This window comes from Balaenoptera borealis, assembly GCF_965194805.1.
Source record: "Balaenoptera borealis genome assembly, chromosome: 5".
Lineage (NCBI taxonomy): Eukaryota > Metazoa > Chordata > Mammalia > Artiodactyla > Balaenopteridae > Balaenoptera > Balaenoptera borealis.
Genome location: NC_138862.1, coordinates 3,448,775 through 3,464,237, shown reverse-complemented (window position 1 = coordinate 3,464,237; position 15,463 = coordinate 3,448,775). Strand labels below are relative to the sequence as shown.

General features: G+C 50.9%; 1 protein-coding gene across 6 annotated transcripts in view; it reads left to right on the top strand.

Annotated features, from left to right (window-relative positions):
• The window catches only part of SLC37A1 (solute carrier family 37 member 1), an 80,561-nt gene that overhangs the window by 11,408 nt on the left and 53,690 nt on the right, over positions 1 to 15,463 (top strand). The window contains exons 1-2 of one of the 6 annotated variants that reach the window (XM_082393009.1): positions 2,737 to 2,813; positions 7,451 to 7,640. In XM_082393009.1, the coding sequence (XP_082249135.1) occupies positions 7,585 to 7,640 (56 nt within the window). In that variant the 5' untranslated portion in view covers positions 2,737 to 2,813; positions 7,451 to 7,584. Of the gene's footprint in view, positions 1 to 2,736; positions 2,814 to 3,150; positions 3,284 to 3,511; positions 4,077 to 7,450; positions 7,641 to 15,463 lie in introns of those variants that run through there. The other 5 variants (XM_082393006.1, XM_082393008.1, XM_082393005.1 and 2 more) reach the window with 5 other exon arrangements.

Sequence of the window (15,463 nt, the reverse complement as noted above, 5' to 3'; positions counted from 1 at the left end):
TCCCTTCCTCACGCTCGCATCGGCGACGGCCCACTCTTGCCGCAGGCCTCTTGCTCTGTGGATTCTGCAAAGGCAAGGCCCCTGTTCACTGAGGCCTCAGTGCCTGGCACGCTCTGGCCCCGGTAGGCACCCAAGACACATCTGTTGGATAAGAGTGAATGTGCCTCTCATTTGGTCTGTTCCTCTTGTTCTGAAATAAAAATCAAAATAAATTCAAAGCAAGCGTGGAAGTCTCGAGTTAAAGCAGAGGCCCGGCCAGGCAGGTGTGTTGAGCGGGCAGCCCCAGGTCTGGGCACCCTGGACTCATCTCTCTGGAAGCCTGGCCATGGGCTGTGGCAGCGGCAGCCGGAGGGCACACCGCCACCGGTCCCCAGGCTATGTCATGAGTTCGAAATGCTGGATATGAAAAGTTCAGCTGGGTTGGAAATTCATTTATTGATTTGCACAAGAAATGTCAGTATTACATGTAGAAAAAAAAGGAAGTGTCAGATTCTTAAAAATAATTTCAACTTTTGTGAAATTTGTGTGATTGTTAAAAAGACTCTAAAGTTATCATCTACCTGCACCAAGAAAGTGTCTCCAGGGTGACACCCCAGCTGTGCCCCCGTCCTGAGCTTGTGTGCAGCCATTTCAAGCATTAACACCTGATACGATCATCAAAGCAATCACACGTTTTCGTTTCAAAATGGGAACTGTTTTATTTGGAGATTTCATACAAATTTACTAACTTCCCTAATCCATTTTTAGGTGTTTCTTACAATCATACAAAAGATTAATATAGAAATTAATATTTTCTAAAAGATTAATATTTTAATCTTTGTAAAATTAATAGATGAATATTTTCGGCAAATATTATACAGACCACCTCAGGTCCGCCTGGTTTTCCCCAGTGCGCCGAACAAACATCGTCATTTTCTAGGTGAGAAATGGTGTGGAAATGTGGAGCGTCCCTGTGCTGAGTCCTTCTGCACCCGTTCATGCAGTTGGCAAACGTGGATGAGACCTTCTTAGTCGGGCAGGGCCCCGAGAACCCCTCCAGTCCCAGGCTACGGGCCAGGAGATGGATTTAGAAATAACCAGTACCAGTTTGTTGTGCTAAGTCAGGAGCAAGAGGTATCTACAGTGCCCTGGGAAAGCAGTGAAGATGGCCTGAGAGAACAGACAAACATTTGACCTGGGTCTCGAACTTTGAGCTCACTAGGAAGAGCCGGGGTCTGGAGGGCTAAGGCAGAAATAGCCACTCAACGTGTGAGAAAGTCCTGGAAACTAAAAGAGCGGTCCTGAGCTTTGGTCGTGAAGTCGAGTGGGTTAGGGTCTTGTTTTCCAGCTACTAAGGCCTGAGGCTCTTTCCTGATATGGAGGGGGATCTTGAAGGGCTCTCATCAGGAACGCCAGGGTCCCATCTGCTTTAGGAGGGCAATTTGAAGGGGTGGAGGAGTGGATTTGGGGAGGGAGAGCTTGCAGGCAGGGAGGCTGATGCAGAAGCTCAGGGGGAGAGCAGGAGCCCGGAGCAGAGCCTGGGGCGGGTGCAGAGCAGGGTGATTTGGAGAGAGAGGTGTGCCAGGCTGGGCAGGCTTGGATCACCATGAACGGAGAGGTAGGGAAGGGAGGAGGACTGTCTGAGAGAGGAGGTCTGCGGAAAGAGACCTCGCCAAGGGGAGGGAGAAATCAGGAGGCGCGGGCCACCTCCCTTGCAGGATGAGGGGCCAGCAGCCACCCTGCGGCTGAACCTCAGGGCTACAGGGAGGCTGGCTGGTCTCCTTCTTGCGCTGAGAACGCTTCTCAGAGGCCTACAGAAGCGATGCATTCGACGCCCAACTCAGCCAACGGGAAAGGATAGCAGGGTGTCCCCAAACACAGCAGGGCCCCGGGGGACACTGGAAGGCCTGGCAGGGGAGGTGGGTACTTGCCAGGAGGCTGTGCGCGCTCTCCTGACCTCTTTGGGCAGTTACTGCCGGGCCTTGGATTGGTTTTATTTATTTATTTATTTATTTATGTATTTATTTATTTATTATCATCTTTATTGGAGTATAATTGCTTTACAATGGTTTTAGTTTCTGCTTTATAACAAAGTGAATCAGTTATACAGATACATATGTTCCCATATCTCTTCCCTCTTGCGTCTCCCTCCCTCCCTCCCACCCTCCCTATCCCGCCCCTCTAGGTGGTCACAAAGCACAGAGCTGATCTCCCTGTGCTATGCGGCTGCTTCCCGCTAGCTATCTATTTTACATTTGGTAGTGTGTATATGTGTATGCCACTCTTACTTCGTCCCAGCTTACCCTTGCCCCTCCCCGTGTCCTCAAGTCCATTCTCTACATCTGCGTCTTTATTCCTGCTTGGATTGGTTTTAACTTTAAGCATTGTTTTAATCAGGGGGAGACTTCTTCCTGGAATTTCTTCTGCAAAACATGCTTTCTGCCTCACTGGGCCCTTCCAGGGAGGTGCTTTCCTGGGAGCTGGGCACCTGGGTTGGATTTAGATGCCATGTGTCTACCGCGGGTGCTTTGCAGGTACCCCAGGAGAATAATCAGGCTTGTGGGGGGTGGTGCCCGAGGTCAATTTTGGGCAAGAAGTGAGCGTGGGATTCGCAGAACACTGTTCCTGGGTGAGGTGGGAAGCCTGTTATGGCGCCGGGGAGGGTCCGTCTGGTTCAGGTGACTGAGACCCAGTGAGGTTCTCCAGCACAGCCACGTGAGGGGCGTGTCACACACACACACAGGTGTGATCAAAGATGGTTCACCACGGCCGATCGTGGGCCCCATTTTCACTTAATACGAGGCTAGTCTCATGAGTCCGACCCCTGAGAGGAGGTAATAAGAATAATGCCCAGGAGACCAAGGCTGGCCCCCTTTAGTGCCGGTCCTTTCTCGGGAAGCCCGGCTCCGCTGCTGTCCGGGAGGACTTACCTTGAGGACAAAGGGTCCTTGGGGAGCTCCTCTTTGGTCAGTTTTGAACTCAAGCCCGGGCGCCCGCAGGCAGGTGCATGGAGCGGGGACCGCGGGGAGGACTCCTGGGCGGCGGTGGCCCGGGCTCTCCTCGTGGGGGCGTCCCCGCCCGGCCTCCCCGGGGCTGGCTGGGCCCCCGGGTGCGCTCCGGGGAGGGGATGAGTCGGAGGGGGAGGGGCCGAGCCGCCGCCGCCGCCGCCGCCCGGCCGGGCGCCCCGCGGCCTCAGGAAAGTGAAAGGGCCGCCGGGGCCTCCACGCGCCGCCCCAGGAAGTCGCGAGCAGGAAGCGCCGGCGGCGGCCGGGCCGGGCGGCGGGGCGCGGGCCTGCGGGCGCAGGTGAGACGCGGGGACCGGGACGGGGCTGGGGTGGGGGGGAGCGGGCGGCGCGGGGACACCCCCCCCACCGCCCGCGCCGGCCGGGCCGCGGGACTCGGGCGCCGCGGCCGAGCGACACCTGCCAGCGCGGGCGACGGGCGGGGAGGCCCGGGGGTCCCTGCGCCGGGCGCGCGTCTTTGTGCTCGTCCGGGGCGGAGGCGTCCGGCGGGCTCCGGGCCCGGGGCGGCCCTTGCAGCGGGCGGGGGCGGGGCTGGAGGAGCGGCCGGGCGCCCCGGAACCCGGCGAGCGGAGCCGGGGGAGCCGGTGCCGGGCCGGCAGCCGCCCACCGGAGCCCCGGGCGGAGGCGAGCCCAGCCGTCCTCCGGGCCCTCTCCCCGGCCCGCGCGGCCGCCGTGACAGCCCAGCCCGGGGCTCGAGAGCGGAGCCCCGCGCGGGGTGGGCGGCGCGGCGGGACGTGGGCGTGCCCGCCAGTCTCCTCCGGGACGGGCCGCCGGGGAGGAGCCGGCGCCCAAGCCCGCGGGAGGCGCGGGAGGCTCGGGGCGCCGCTCCCTGGGCCTTCGGGTTGTTCGTCTGAGCGGCTGGTTCCCGGAGCCGGTGAGCCTCCTGGAGGGATTTTACTGGACTCAAAGCCCCGGAAAGTCACACGGCCTCGGGGCCCCAACCGTCAGGCTCTTTTTTCCAACTCCCCGCACCCGCCGGCCCTCCCAGCCTCTGCAGCCACGCTGCTGACCCTGGGGACCTGGCGACCTAGGGCTGCGACCAGGGTCCTGGAAGGCCCCTCTGCACGCCGCCAGGTTTGAATTTCTCCGGGTAGAATTGCAAAGCCCGCCTTTCCTTTAGTCTCCCTGAGCTTTCTGTCTGGAAAGTGCCCACCTGCCCTTGAATCTGAATTGTGTGAGGGTGTTCGAGTTGGTAACTAGGTTAGATCTCCCCCTCCCCCCATTGCTCCTTCTTTAATGTCTTTTAAGGTCAACCTTGAGAACCCAGGGCTCTAGACCTCCAGTGTCTCACCATGTGACTTTGGAACGGCATTTGCAGGTTCTGTGTTGTACCCGCCACCTTGAGGTTCTGTTTGTTGGTGGAAGAAAGTGGTACAGGTAGAGGATTCCTTTTTGTATTTAAGCCCAGGAAAGAAATACTGGCTATTGTCATTCATTTTTAATATTGCTTACAGCCTTTAAAGCACAGACCATAGAAAGTGTTTTCTCTGAAAAGGAAGTTGTGTTTTCCCCTCTCTCTCTCTCTCTCTCTCTCTCTCTCTCCTAAAAGAAAAATGTCTGAAAACTTGCTTGGGGGACATGCATTCCCCCCGCCCCCTGCATTTGCCTTAAAATAAGATCTACTTTTAAAAACCTTGCCTTTAAGTAGATTCTTTAAGAAGCGCCTGGGGCTGCTTTGATTACTGACCACAGCGCTTCAGTTGCGAGAAGACCCTTTCTGTGTTCTGGCATCATTGCTTTTGAGACTCATTTTCGTCTCCAGCGAGTACACGGAACTGTTCCCCAGGTAGTGCGTCTGAGGGCGGGGCTCCAGAATGCGTATTGCCCTCCGGTCATCCCATTTTATAGTTATGTAGTTTATAGACTAGGTGGGGCACTTCCGGAACATGGGTATAAAAATGTGCATTTTAGATAGTAAGAGAGATGCTCTAATGGGGTGTTTCTGAAGTTGCTGTCTTTGACAGTAGAATGAAACTGGGTATTCTGACACTTTTCCCTACTCGAGTGGTGAGTTCCAAGGGTGCCTATTAAGAGCCGTTTTTTTAAAGTACATTTTCTTTTTTATGTGCTTGGATTATGTGCCAAAAACGGGGCTTAAACCAAGTGATCTGCTCCAGTTCTGCCGCCCTCTCTTTGGAGGAGACCTGCCGGGAGGAAGCAGGTTGGAGGGAGGAGGGGACTGAGGGAAACTGGACCAACCTGAATTTGCCCCACATCGTCCAGCCAACCCGGACCAGCCTCCGGGCCTCTTCCTCGACAAGGCAGTGGAGCTCACAGGAGAGCACGGAATTTGTCACTGATGACCTTGGAAGTCTTGACCGGATCTCGCTGGAATGATTTTCAGTGGACATCGTCCAGGCTTTGGAGGAAGGGGCCTCATTAAATCGAGCTCTTAATGTCCTACGTGTAAAATCTCTATGTTTACACATCTTAATTAAACTTACGGTGAAAACTTATAACACTTGAGTTCACCCATTTTACAGAGGTAAGAACCATGGTTTTAAAAGGAAATCAAGATTTTTTTTTTTCCTGCTGACTTTTCCAATGTCTTCTGGATTTTTTTTTTTAACATTACAGGTTTTACCAGAATTGAATTGAGGTTTATTGATTAGTTGATGTAATAGATGGCAATAGAATATTTCCAGATGAGCTGTAGGTACCTAGAGAAGCAGTGTCTGGACAGAGGAGGAAACTTGACTCTGACCATCCATCTCCAGGTGCTGTAAAACTTAGACCAAATCCTTTACTCTAAAGGAATCACTCAAAGATTGTTTCTCGAAGTATATTTAGGCCCAAACAGGAGCCCACTCATTTTGAGCAGAACTTTAGTAAAACGGTTTTTTTAAATCTAGAGATTTGAGCAGAAACATTGCGAAGCACTTGTGGAGCTTGGTTCAGCGCATCTCTTGACCGCTTGCCCTGTGCTGGGTTCTGAACCAGGGGATGGGGACGGGGTGGTTGCCTGCAGCCCTGGGCCTTCCTCCCCTGATTTCTACTGAGAACGATTCCAGCTGCTGTTTACTGAGCATCTCCTCCGCGCTGAGGGCTGTCCCTGGATCACTCATTTCATCTTTATAACCACCCTAAGGAGGTGCCATCATCCCAATTTTTTAGCTGGGGAAGGTGAGGGAGCAGAAAGTTTGTGGCAAGCCTGGGATTACCCAGCCCAGGGTCAGCTGTCGGGGCAGGTGGCACTCTGGTGGGATGGAGAGCTGAGGCTGTGCCATCGTTAGGGCCCCGGTGGGGTGTGTGTGCAGGCCGAGTGGCCAGGCTGGCTGTCGGGAGCGAAGGTGTAGCTCCCCTGGCTGGAGCAGAGGGGCCTCAGTGCCTCACTGAGAGGAGATGGGGGGAGTGGGGAGGGTGTGAAAGCTTGGCAAGGTGCATTTTGAAAACTCACTCTGGAGGGAGAGCGGGAATGAACATGGGGAACCTCATTTAACTGGGAAGACGCAGGCACTGAGGAATATCTTCTAAATCGGAACTATTTGCTATTACCTGTTATCGCAAGGAAGTGGTTTAAAGACACTGAATACATTTCAGCTTTAAATCGAGATTAATGCTTAGTCAAAAGTAGCTTTCTTTAAAAACGTTATATAACCTGTGACTTTTCGATAAGTATTAAGGTAGAACAGTGAATGCTCCTGCATGCACTGTGTACTGTGTGATTTAATGCATGGGTCCCAAAGATTCCTCGTCACCGAACATAGGAGAAAAACTGAAAAATAGCACAGGTCGTGAGGTTGGCTTTGGGACAGGAGACCAGGCCTCCCTGCGCCTTCCTTCCCATCTGGCTCTGCCTTCAGCCCTGACTGCAGAATGGGGCCATTTTCCAAGGCCTCTGAGGTGACCACAGGTGTGAGAAATGAGGTGGCACAGACGAGCTGAAGTTCATTCCCACGGCATTACGTGCATTTAGACTCCATTGCAAAGCCACAGTCAAATGATGGGCTTGATGACCTGCCTCCTTGTCCAGGCCTATGTTCCTGTCTGTTACGGTGGCTCAGACGTAGCCCGGGACACAGCTTGGGGGAACGGAGCACAGCCAGTTCCCTGGCGCTCTGGTGATTGGGCACCTGGTGCGACCCCTGGGCACATATGGGTCTCCTGTGAATGTCAATGTTAGCTCTGCAGAGTATTGTGATTGAGAGTGAACAGGTTGATCTCAGGAGGGCTTCCAGATAAAGAGGAGTTCAGCGGTTTTTCTTACAAGTCCTCAGAACAACATGTGAAGTTCATTTCAGTGACCTTTGAACAAGCTGCCCCCCACCCCCACCCCAGGACGGATGCTCTACCCCTACCTGGTGGCTCTCGTGGTGGGAGCGTCCTGTTGCAGGGAAGTGCAGCTCTGCTCTGGGCTGGGTGACCACACGTGCAGTTACTTCTGCGAGAGCTTCCGACGGTGCCATTGTCAGCACACTTGACCTTTCCACCCCTCCCTCTCCTTGTAGAGAGCCGAGCCTCTGCTGGAAGGAAGAGGGCAGGCGAGACCCCACAGGACACCCCTGCGTGCTTCCCAGGATCAAGAACCTATTAATGAAGCATCGTATTTCGTGACCGAAGCTCCACGGTCCGTGAGACGTAAATGGCCCGACTTCCCCCCGGCATTCGCGTCATCGTCTCGTTCTCCAGGGATCAGTGGTAAGTCCTTGGGCACGGTGCCTCCGTGAAGCCAGTGCCCCCTGCCCCCAGTTTCATGATAAAATGCACGTGGATGGCCAGCCTCCCCATAAGTGTTGAATGGTTTATTGGTGGTGGAAGCGGTGACCAGGAACACGGCCGAGTTGTCCATCTTTGGTTCTGGCAGTGACAGACAGACTGAAAACCTTCGAGGTTTTCCGTGGTTTCTGGTCCACTGAAGATAATCCTGGTCCCCACCCACAGAAAAATGACCACTGACTACCGACAGGACGATAAAATGGCTGTGGGTGAAATAAGTATGTTCACTCTGAGCTTAGTGAGTGGCCTCGCTGGGTCAGGACTTTCAGAGAGAAAATGAGATCCGAACAAGTTAAACGCAGATGCCTTTCTGTTCTGAGAACACCTGGTGTGCTCTGAGAATCTTTCTCACAGGAGATTCGTGAACCCCACACTCCGTGGAGCAGGCGGATGGTGAGGGCGGAGTGCAGAGCTGTGTAGTCTCTAACCCGCACTCTCAGTGGGTTTTCTCCCCTGCTGATCTCTGTCGGCAAGGAAGAATTGTTCCTCTACCCTCTTAGGTTCAATGACTGGGGGCATGTGAATTAAACTGACAAAAAACAGATTGACAAGAGAAAAGACAGATTTAACCACGTACGTGTGGGAGTTCACAAAAAAACGTGACTCCAGGCGGCCTTAGAATTTGGGGATCGTATACCATCTTAATAGGGGAAGAGGAGCAAGGGAAGGGCACTTTTGGGAAAACAGGTAACTTTTTGGAAAGGTAAATGGGCCCTTAGGAGACTAGTTGGGAGCTAGGATACCGTTGTGACAATGTCTGTTTAGGTGTGATGGGGGCATATCCCGTTTCTGGTATTAAGACTCAGTCTCTCCTGGCTGCTCCCAGGGGAGGATTTATGACAGCTGAGTTCTTTCTCAGAGGCTCTGCTTTTAGGCAGGTAAGAGATTTCAGGACTCACGTGCCTTCTGCTCAAAATAACGTTGATGCTGCCGCAGCGCGTTCTGAATCCCTTCAGCTCCGTCTCACGAGGACACTCTTGGCCTCCGCACCTTTTGCAGCTTCTCAGGCCCAGGCTGGTGGGGGGAGCGCCCACAGGGTCTCAGGTGTGACTTCAGACATCTGGCTCTTTCCACAGCAGTTCGCTTGTCCACTCATCTCCCATCTACTGCTAAACTAGCCACAAGTGGTTCCCTTTTATTTAGTGGGTGTTTATCTTTCCCTTGTTTTGGAACTTTATTTTGATACAATTTCAGACTCACAGCAGAAAATAAGAATGTTACCAGGAGCTCCTGTAGAACTCTTATAATCACAAATTCTATTTTTTATCTTTTTTTAAAGTTGAGACCTACAGAGGTAGAACAGTGCTTCTCATGCTTTAGTGTGCATGGGAATCACCTGAAACTTGTTAAAATGCAGATTCTGACTCAGTAGATCTGGGTGATGCCTGAGAGTCTGCATTTCCCAGGTGATGCGGTGCTTTGCGTCCATAGACCACACTGTGAGTTGCAAGGAGATAGCATATTTGTCTTCATTTCTATTCCATCTCTACCTCAAACTTGCTCCTTGACCTTGAAAGGGTATTTAACCTTTCTAGATCTCAGCTTCCTTAGCTGTAAAAGAAGAGAATTAGCTTTTCTTCTAACATTCCTGCGAAGGACATTTCTTATGTTTTTCTACCCAGCATGCATTGCCTCTTCCTAACAGCACTTTGATTTCCTTTGGGGAATTGACTTCCCTCCTTCGTGTGCAGGTGTGATAGGTAGGTGAGTCTCAGGATTTTCCATCCCGTTATGGCAGCCCCGTGACCTTCCGCCATAGCCCAGGTCCAGCAGGAGGCAGGAGAGGACCTAAGGTGGGCTACGGGCCTCTCTCTCCTGGGACTTTCCGTCTTGAGTTGAGTGAACCTAGGGCAGAGGAAATGGTGAATCGCCTCTGGTCCAGCCGTGGGGGGCCAGGTTCAACTGGCAGACAAATTCTTAACATGTGTCCTCATTTGCTTCTCCCCCTACCTTCTCTCATCTGTGTGTGTGTGTGTGTGTGTGTGTGTGTAGATGTACGTATACACGCACATACATTTTTTTCCTGAACCATTTGAAAGCAAGTTAAAGACATTATGCCCTTTTATTTCTAAATACTTCAGTATGTACTTCCCGTGAACAAGACATTTTCATACAACTGCACACAAAAATCAAAATAAGCAAGTTTAACACAGATATAATGCTATTATCTAATCCACAGTCCATATTCAAAATTATATCAAATGTCCAATAATGTCTTTTATAGATTTTTTTTTCCCCTGGGCCAGGATCTAGTCTGGGCCCACACTTTGTATTTAGTTGTCCTGTGGGTTTAGTCTCCTTTAATTTGGAACTGTTTCTTGGCCTTCCTTTGTCTTTCATGAGCTTGCCATTTCTGAAGGATACAAGCCATTTATTTTATAGACTGTCCCTTGTTTTGTGTGTGTCTGGTATTTCTTCATGGTTAGATTCAGATTATGCATCTTTGTCAGGAATAACACAGAAGAGAGACAGCTTCTCGCTGACGGTAAAGGAGTTACGAATATTGGTGGCGGGGGGAGGAGGGACAGAATGAATCACGTGGTGTTGGGTTGGAATTAAAGATATCGAGAAGCACTGGAGAGGAAGCAGGGGGAGAAATATGTGTGTGTGTGACGTGTGTGTAGGTAGTGGGTGTGTGTGTGTGTTGTGTATGTATGGGTCGTGTGCGCGTGTGTGTAAAATGCCCTCTCTCTGCCCGCTGACGGGCCCTGGGAATAGTAACACCCCGCAGCAGTGAGCACAGCCGGTGCTGGATCTCAGTTTCTACGTAACGTTTTCCACTGAAGGAGCCAGTCAGACATCCTTGGAGGCTGGGTCAGCACTGGCCAGGGAAAGTGAGATGAGCCTGGAATATCTTGTGCCAAAAAATAAGGAAGTGCTTAAAAATGAAGGGGCGCTCACTGGCCCAATCTGGGATGACATTTTAAATAAACGATGCCAGTAATGGATTATAGCCCATTGAATAAAACAAGAATCCAGTGAGTCCATTCTGCTATAACTAAATAATGCAGAAATGGGAGGAAGGAAAGCTCTCTCCCGCAGTAGAATGCCAGCCGCTAAGCAGAGCAGGAGTGTCCAAGCTGGAACATCGCCATCCGAAACCATCAGGGATGCTTGGTTTAGGCAAGGATCATCAATGGACACGCACGACGGGGGGAAGGTTGGAGAAACAGGATATCTATGTAACCTCAAAGTACGTTCCCACAAACTCCTGATTGACTACTAGAGGGAAAAACTGTAGCTTCTCTGAGGGGCGACCAGGCAGAGAGCCCCTAAACCAAGGGGTCAGTGATAACGTCACTGACATCGTGGCCCTCCTTTAGGGTGCTCTGGAGAGGCTCATGTCACAGTATGCCTCGTTTCCTTGTTCCTAAATTAGGGATGTCTTCTTACTAATTTCTGTGCCAAATGATACTGTTCAGTAACTCTCGTCTAAAGAATTTTTTACTTCTTATTTGCATATGACCGAGATAAATAACACTCAAATAAGGAAACGATATTCTCCCTTGAGTCTCTGAATTGTCTGGGAATGCCTGCGGCATTCTAGAACATTTCTGAGGAAGCTTTGAAGGTGCCTTGCTGAGATAGGCTTTTTTTGCTAGAAACTTGGGGTTAACCCAAACACTATTCTTGTAGTGTTGGTGGATACAGAGAATGCTATCTATTGTTACAGAAAGTAAGTGGAACGCTGATGAAGTAAAGGTTTAAATAATTCATTTTTAATTGTATTTGCTTAATATTCATAAGCCTAAATGTAACACAAAGCAGAAATTAAAGTATTCGATTATATTCGTTTCCTGGGGCTGCTAAAACAGGTCCACAGACTGGTTGGCTTAAAAGGACAGAAATTAATTTTCTCATGGTTCTGGAAGGCAGACGTCTGAGATCAAGGTGTCGGTAGGGCCGGGCTCCCACAGAAGGCTCGAGGGAAGCACGCTTCCTTGCCTCTTCCCGTTTCTGGCGGCTGCTGGCTCTCCTAGCGTTCCTTGTCCTGCTCTACCTGCATCACCACGTGGCCTTCCTCCCTGTCTGTCTCTGTGTCTCCCCATGGCCTTTTATAAGGACACGGAGCTGGATTTAGGATCTTAGTGGATTGTAGGTCATACGTGAGTTAAGTATGACCTCAACGTAACTAATTACATCTGCAAGACCCGATTTCCAAATGAGGCCACATTCTAAGATTTATGGTGGACATCAATTTTGGGGGGGACAGTATTCAACCCACTACAAGATGGATAAAAGGAAACAAATATTATCCAAAGCCCTTGCTTCACAAGTGATAAAGGAAGAAGGTGGACGAGGATAGAATTACAAAATGGGAAAGGACTTCTGGAGGACTGTTTAGTCCCCACAACCCAGGATACTCCTGCAGAAGTAAGAAGTCTGCCCGCTCTCCAGGACGGGGGTATTGCCATGGCCACTAGGAAGGCAGCAGCCCCACAGTGGTTTAAAAGTACCAGTGGGGCTGTGTTTAGGCCTTCCAGAAGTGGAGAACTCAGCCTCTAGCTGCTGGCTCTTCCCCTCTCCTCAAATCCTATGTAATAAGATGAGGAAAGCGAGAGGAAGGATTTGAAAACAGGGAACAGAGTTGGCCTGATACTGGCGAAATGAAAGGTCGGGTTCCTCTTTAGGAGACATACGTTCTGTGTCTAGGGGGAAACTCCCAGTTTGCAGGCTAGGTTGACCCTTTGCCCTGATTCTGCAGAGCAGGTTCCCTCCGAGAGCCCTGCTAACCGGCAGGCCGGTGCTCTTCCCAAAGGGGCTGATTCATCAAGGTGTTTCACCTCCACCCAAAACTGAACTGAAAATGCCTGGAGGCAAGTTCTCCACTCTGTAGCCCCTGGTGTTCTCGGGGCTTCCGTGGCTGTGCTCCAGCGTGGCATCCCCCAGCACGGGGCGGTCATGGCAACTACTTCCGCCCCTGCAGACTCTGGGCAGGTGAGCATCGCATGCAAGACCGCCCGCTAGAGAAGAAGGCAAGGGCCCAGGAATGGCTGCTGGGTTCCCATAACCTGGACAGCTCGACAGCCTAGGAATGAATGCAGGTGTGTTAGGGCCCCAGGGCTCTTCAGACCTGATCGAGGCATACGGACGAGCTCTTTATTTCTGGGTTTATTTATTCTATTTAATAAATATATTAAATGCACTTAATAAAACTAGAATATTTATAAGTGGAATGTTCTGGGTAGAGAATGGAGACCATGAACCCAAGGGCCATTTTCTTTTTAAATTTATTTATTTTATTTATTTTATTTTTGGCTGTGTTGGGTCTTTGTTGCTGCGCGCGGGCTTTCTCTAGTTGTGGCGAGCAGGGGCTACTCTTCCTTGCGGTGCGCGGGCTTCTCATTGCGGTGGCTTCTTTTGTTGCGGAGCACGGGCTCTAGGCACGCGGGCTTCAGTAGTTGTGGCTCTCGGGGTCTAGAGCTCCGGCTCAGTAGTTGTGGCACACGGGCTCAGTTGCTCCACGGCATGTGGGATCTTCCCGGACCAGGGCTCGAACCCGTGTCCCCTGCACTGGCAGGTGGATTCTTAACCACTGTGCCACCAGGGAAGCCCCCCAAGGCCCATTTAAGTAGACCTGCTCTTTCCAAATCCTTCTGAGCTGGGTGATGATGAAATCCAGAGTCTCCTGGCCGATGGCACACCTGCAAGCTGGTTGTATGTAGCGTCCTTGAGGGCTCCAAATCCTTCTCTCAGGCTCTGATTTGGGAGGGGCTGGAGGTAACTCAGACTGAGAATATTTTCTTACTCCTTGTGGAGATGGGAAAAGGGAGCTCTGTACCCAGATGGGGGCCGATCGGGGTCCCCGACAGTCCACACTAGTCCTAGCAAGTGGGCATCAAGCAACCAATGAGTCTAGCTATGTGCTGGAAATTCGGGTGTTGAAAGTTCCAGTGGCCTAGAACCTTCATAAGCTGGTGCAGAGGAGCAGGGTGTGGGATGAGGAGAGCTTCCAGCAAGGAATTGAGAGACCTCCACCCCCTACCAAAACGGATGACTTTCAGAAACACAGCGACAAAGGCCTAGACTTTTGTCACAGGTCCACTGTACTTGCATAGTCTGTGTTCTTTGCGATAGATGACACACTCACTTGTTTACAGTTTCACTTTTTTCCTACCTGCTCATTGGCAGGGGCTCGAAGAGCAAAGAATCCTAGGAAAACCATCAGTAAATGCTTCCTTGATGAAGTCAGTGTGGTGCGCCCTCGCTAAGCGCAGGTGTTCCGGAGGTTGAAGGTTTGAGTCCCACGGTACTACCAAGCCTTTTTTCCCACCTGAAATATGACCTTCTGTTAAAAAGCTGGAAATATTTATTTGACTCCTGCCTTTTCTGGTGGCCAGGGAGGCAGACACCCTCAGGAGTCTTCGTGTTAGTCCAGAAAGCTACCCTTGAGAAGTAAATCACAACATTGGAAATGTGGGTGGGAGACAGGAGGAAGGTCCCCTCCTCATCGAGGGCCTTGAATGAGCCGCCTCCCCGGGGGCCGTGGCCCCCCCTGCAGCCCCTCTCTGTTCTGTCGCCCCTGCCTCCGCCTTGGGTCATTACAGGTTCAAGCCCACACGCAGTTGGAAGGTCATTGGCCTTTCCAGACCAGAACAGATGGGTTCTTCAGGGTTAGGCGCCGGGCCTCAGGACGCGAGGGCCTGCCTTCCTGCTGGGTCTCCTTGTCACCATCTCTTGCCAAGGACTTTTTCCTCCTGACCCGTTGTCTTCCCCGAAGGGCCGCTTTTCTTTTTCTTTTTCCTTTTTTTTTTTTTAAGAAGGGAGTGCTTTTTTTTTTTTTAATTTTATTTATTTATTTATTTATGGCTGTGTTGGGTCTTCGTTTCTGTGCAAGGGCTTTCTCTAGTTGCGGCAAGTGGGGGCCCCTCTTCATCGCGGTGCGCGGGCCTCTCATTATCGTGGCCTCTCTTGTTGCGGAGCACAGGCACCAGACGCGCAGGCTCAGTAATTGTGGCTCACGGGCCCAGTTGCTCCGCGGCATATGAGATCTTCCCAGACCAGGGCTCGAACCCGTGTCCCCTGCATTGGCAGGCAGATTCTCAACCACTGCGCCACCAGGGAAGCCCAAGGGCCGCTTTTCTATAGGGTGGTTCAAACATTTAGAACCACATTTAGACCTGAATGAACTTTCATCTTCTTGCTAAAGTATCTTCTTGTCTGTAGTCTCCATACACCTCAGCACTTCCTCTTGAACTGCTTTTCTCATAAACCAAGAACAGCAGCAGGGCTTTGGGCCAATAGTTTTTGTGTCATTGGCCTTATTCATAGCTTGTCAGCGTCACTGAGTTGTTCTCACTGAGGCCGGTGAAATAGTTATATCTCTGCCTTGCTTGTGTCCTTCTAAAAAGTAAAAAATAAATATGATCTTAAATGCGCAGGGTAGCAAGCTTATAAGTCACTTGCAGTTAATTTCGTTACAAACTAAATCATCATTCCTTTTTGTCTGCTTTGTAAACCCATGTGTACATCTGTGTCCCAGGTTTCTCTTTGATTAGTTTTTCTCATGATGGTTTAAATAGTTTCAATGAACAAAATAAAAGTGGCACATTTTTAAAGTATTGTAGTGGTGTTATAAACAGGATTGATCTTTGATGTAGGACTGAGTAAAAAAACATACAGCATAAGGAAATTTAAGAATACCGTTGTAATGGATTCTTAATGCACCTTTTTTTTTTATTGAAGTATGGTTGATTTACAACTTTGTGTTTAATTTCTGCTGTACAGCAAAGTGATACATGTAT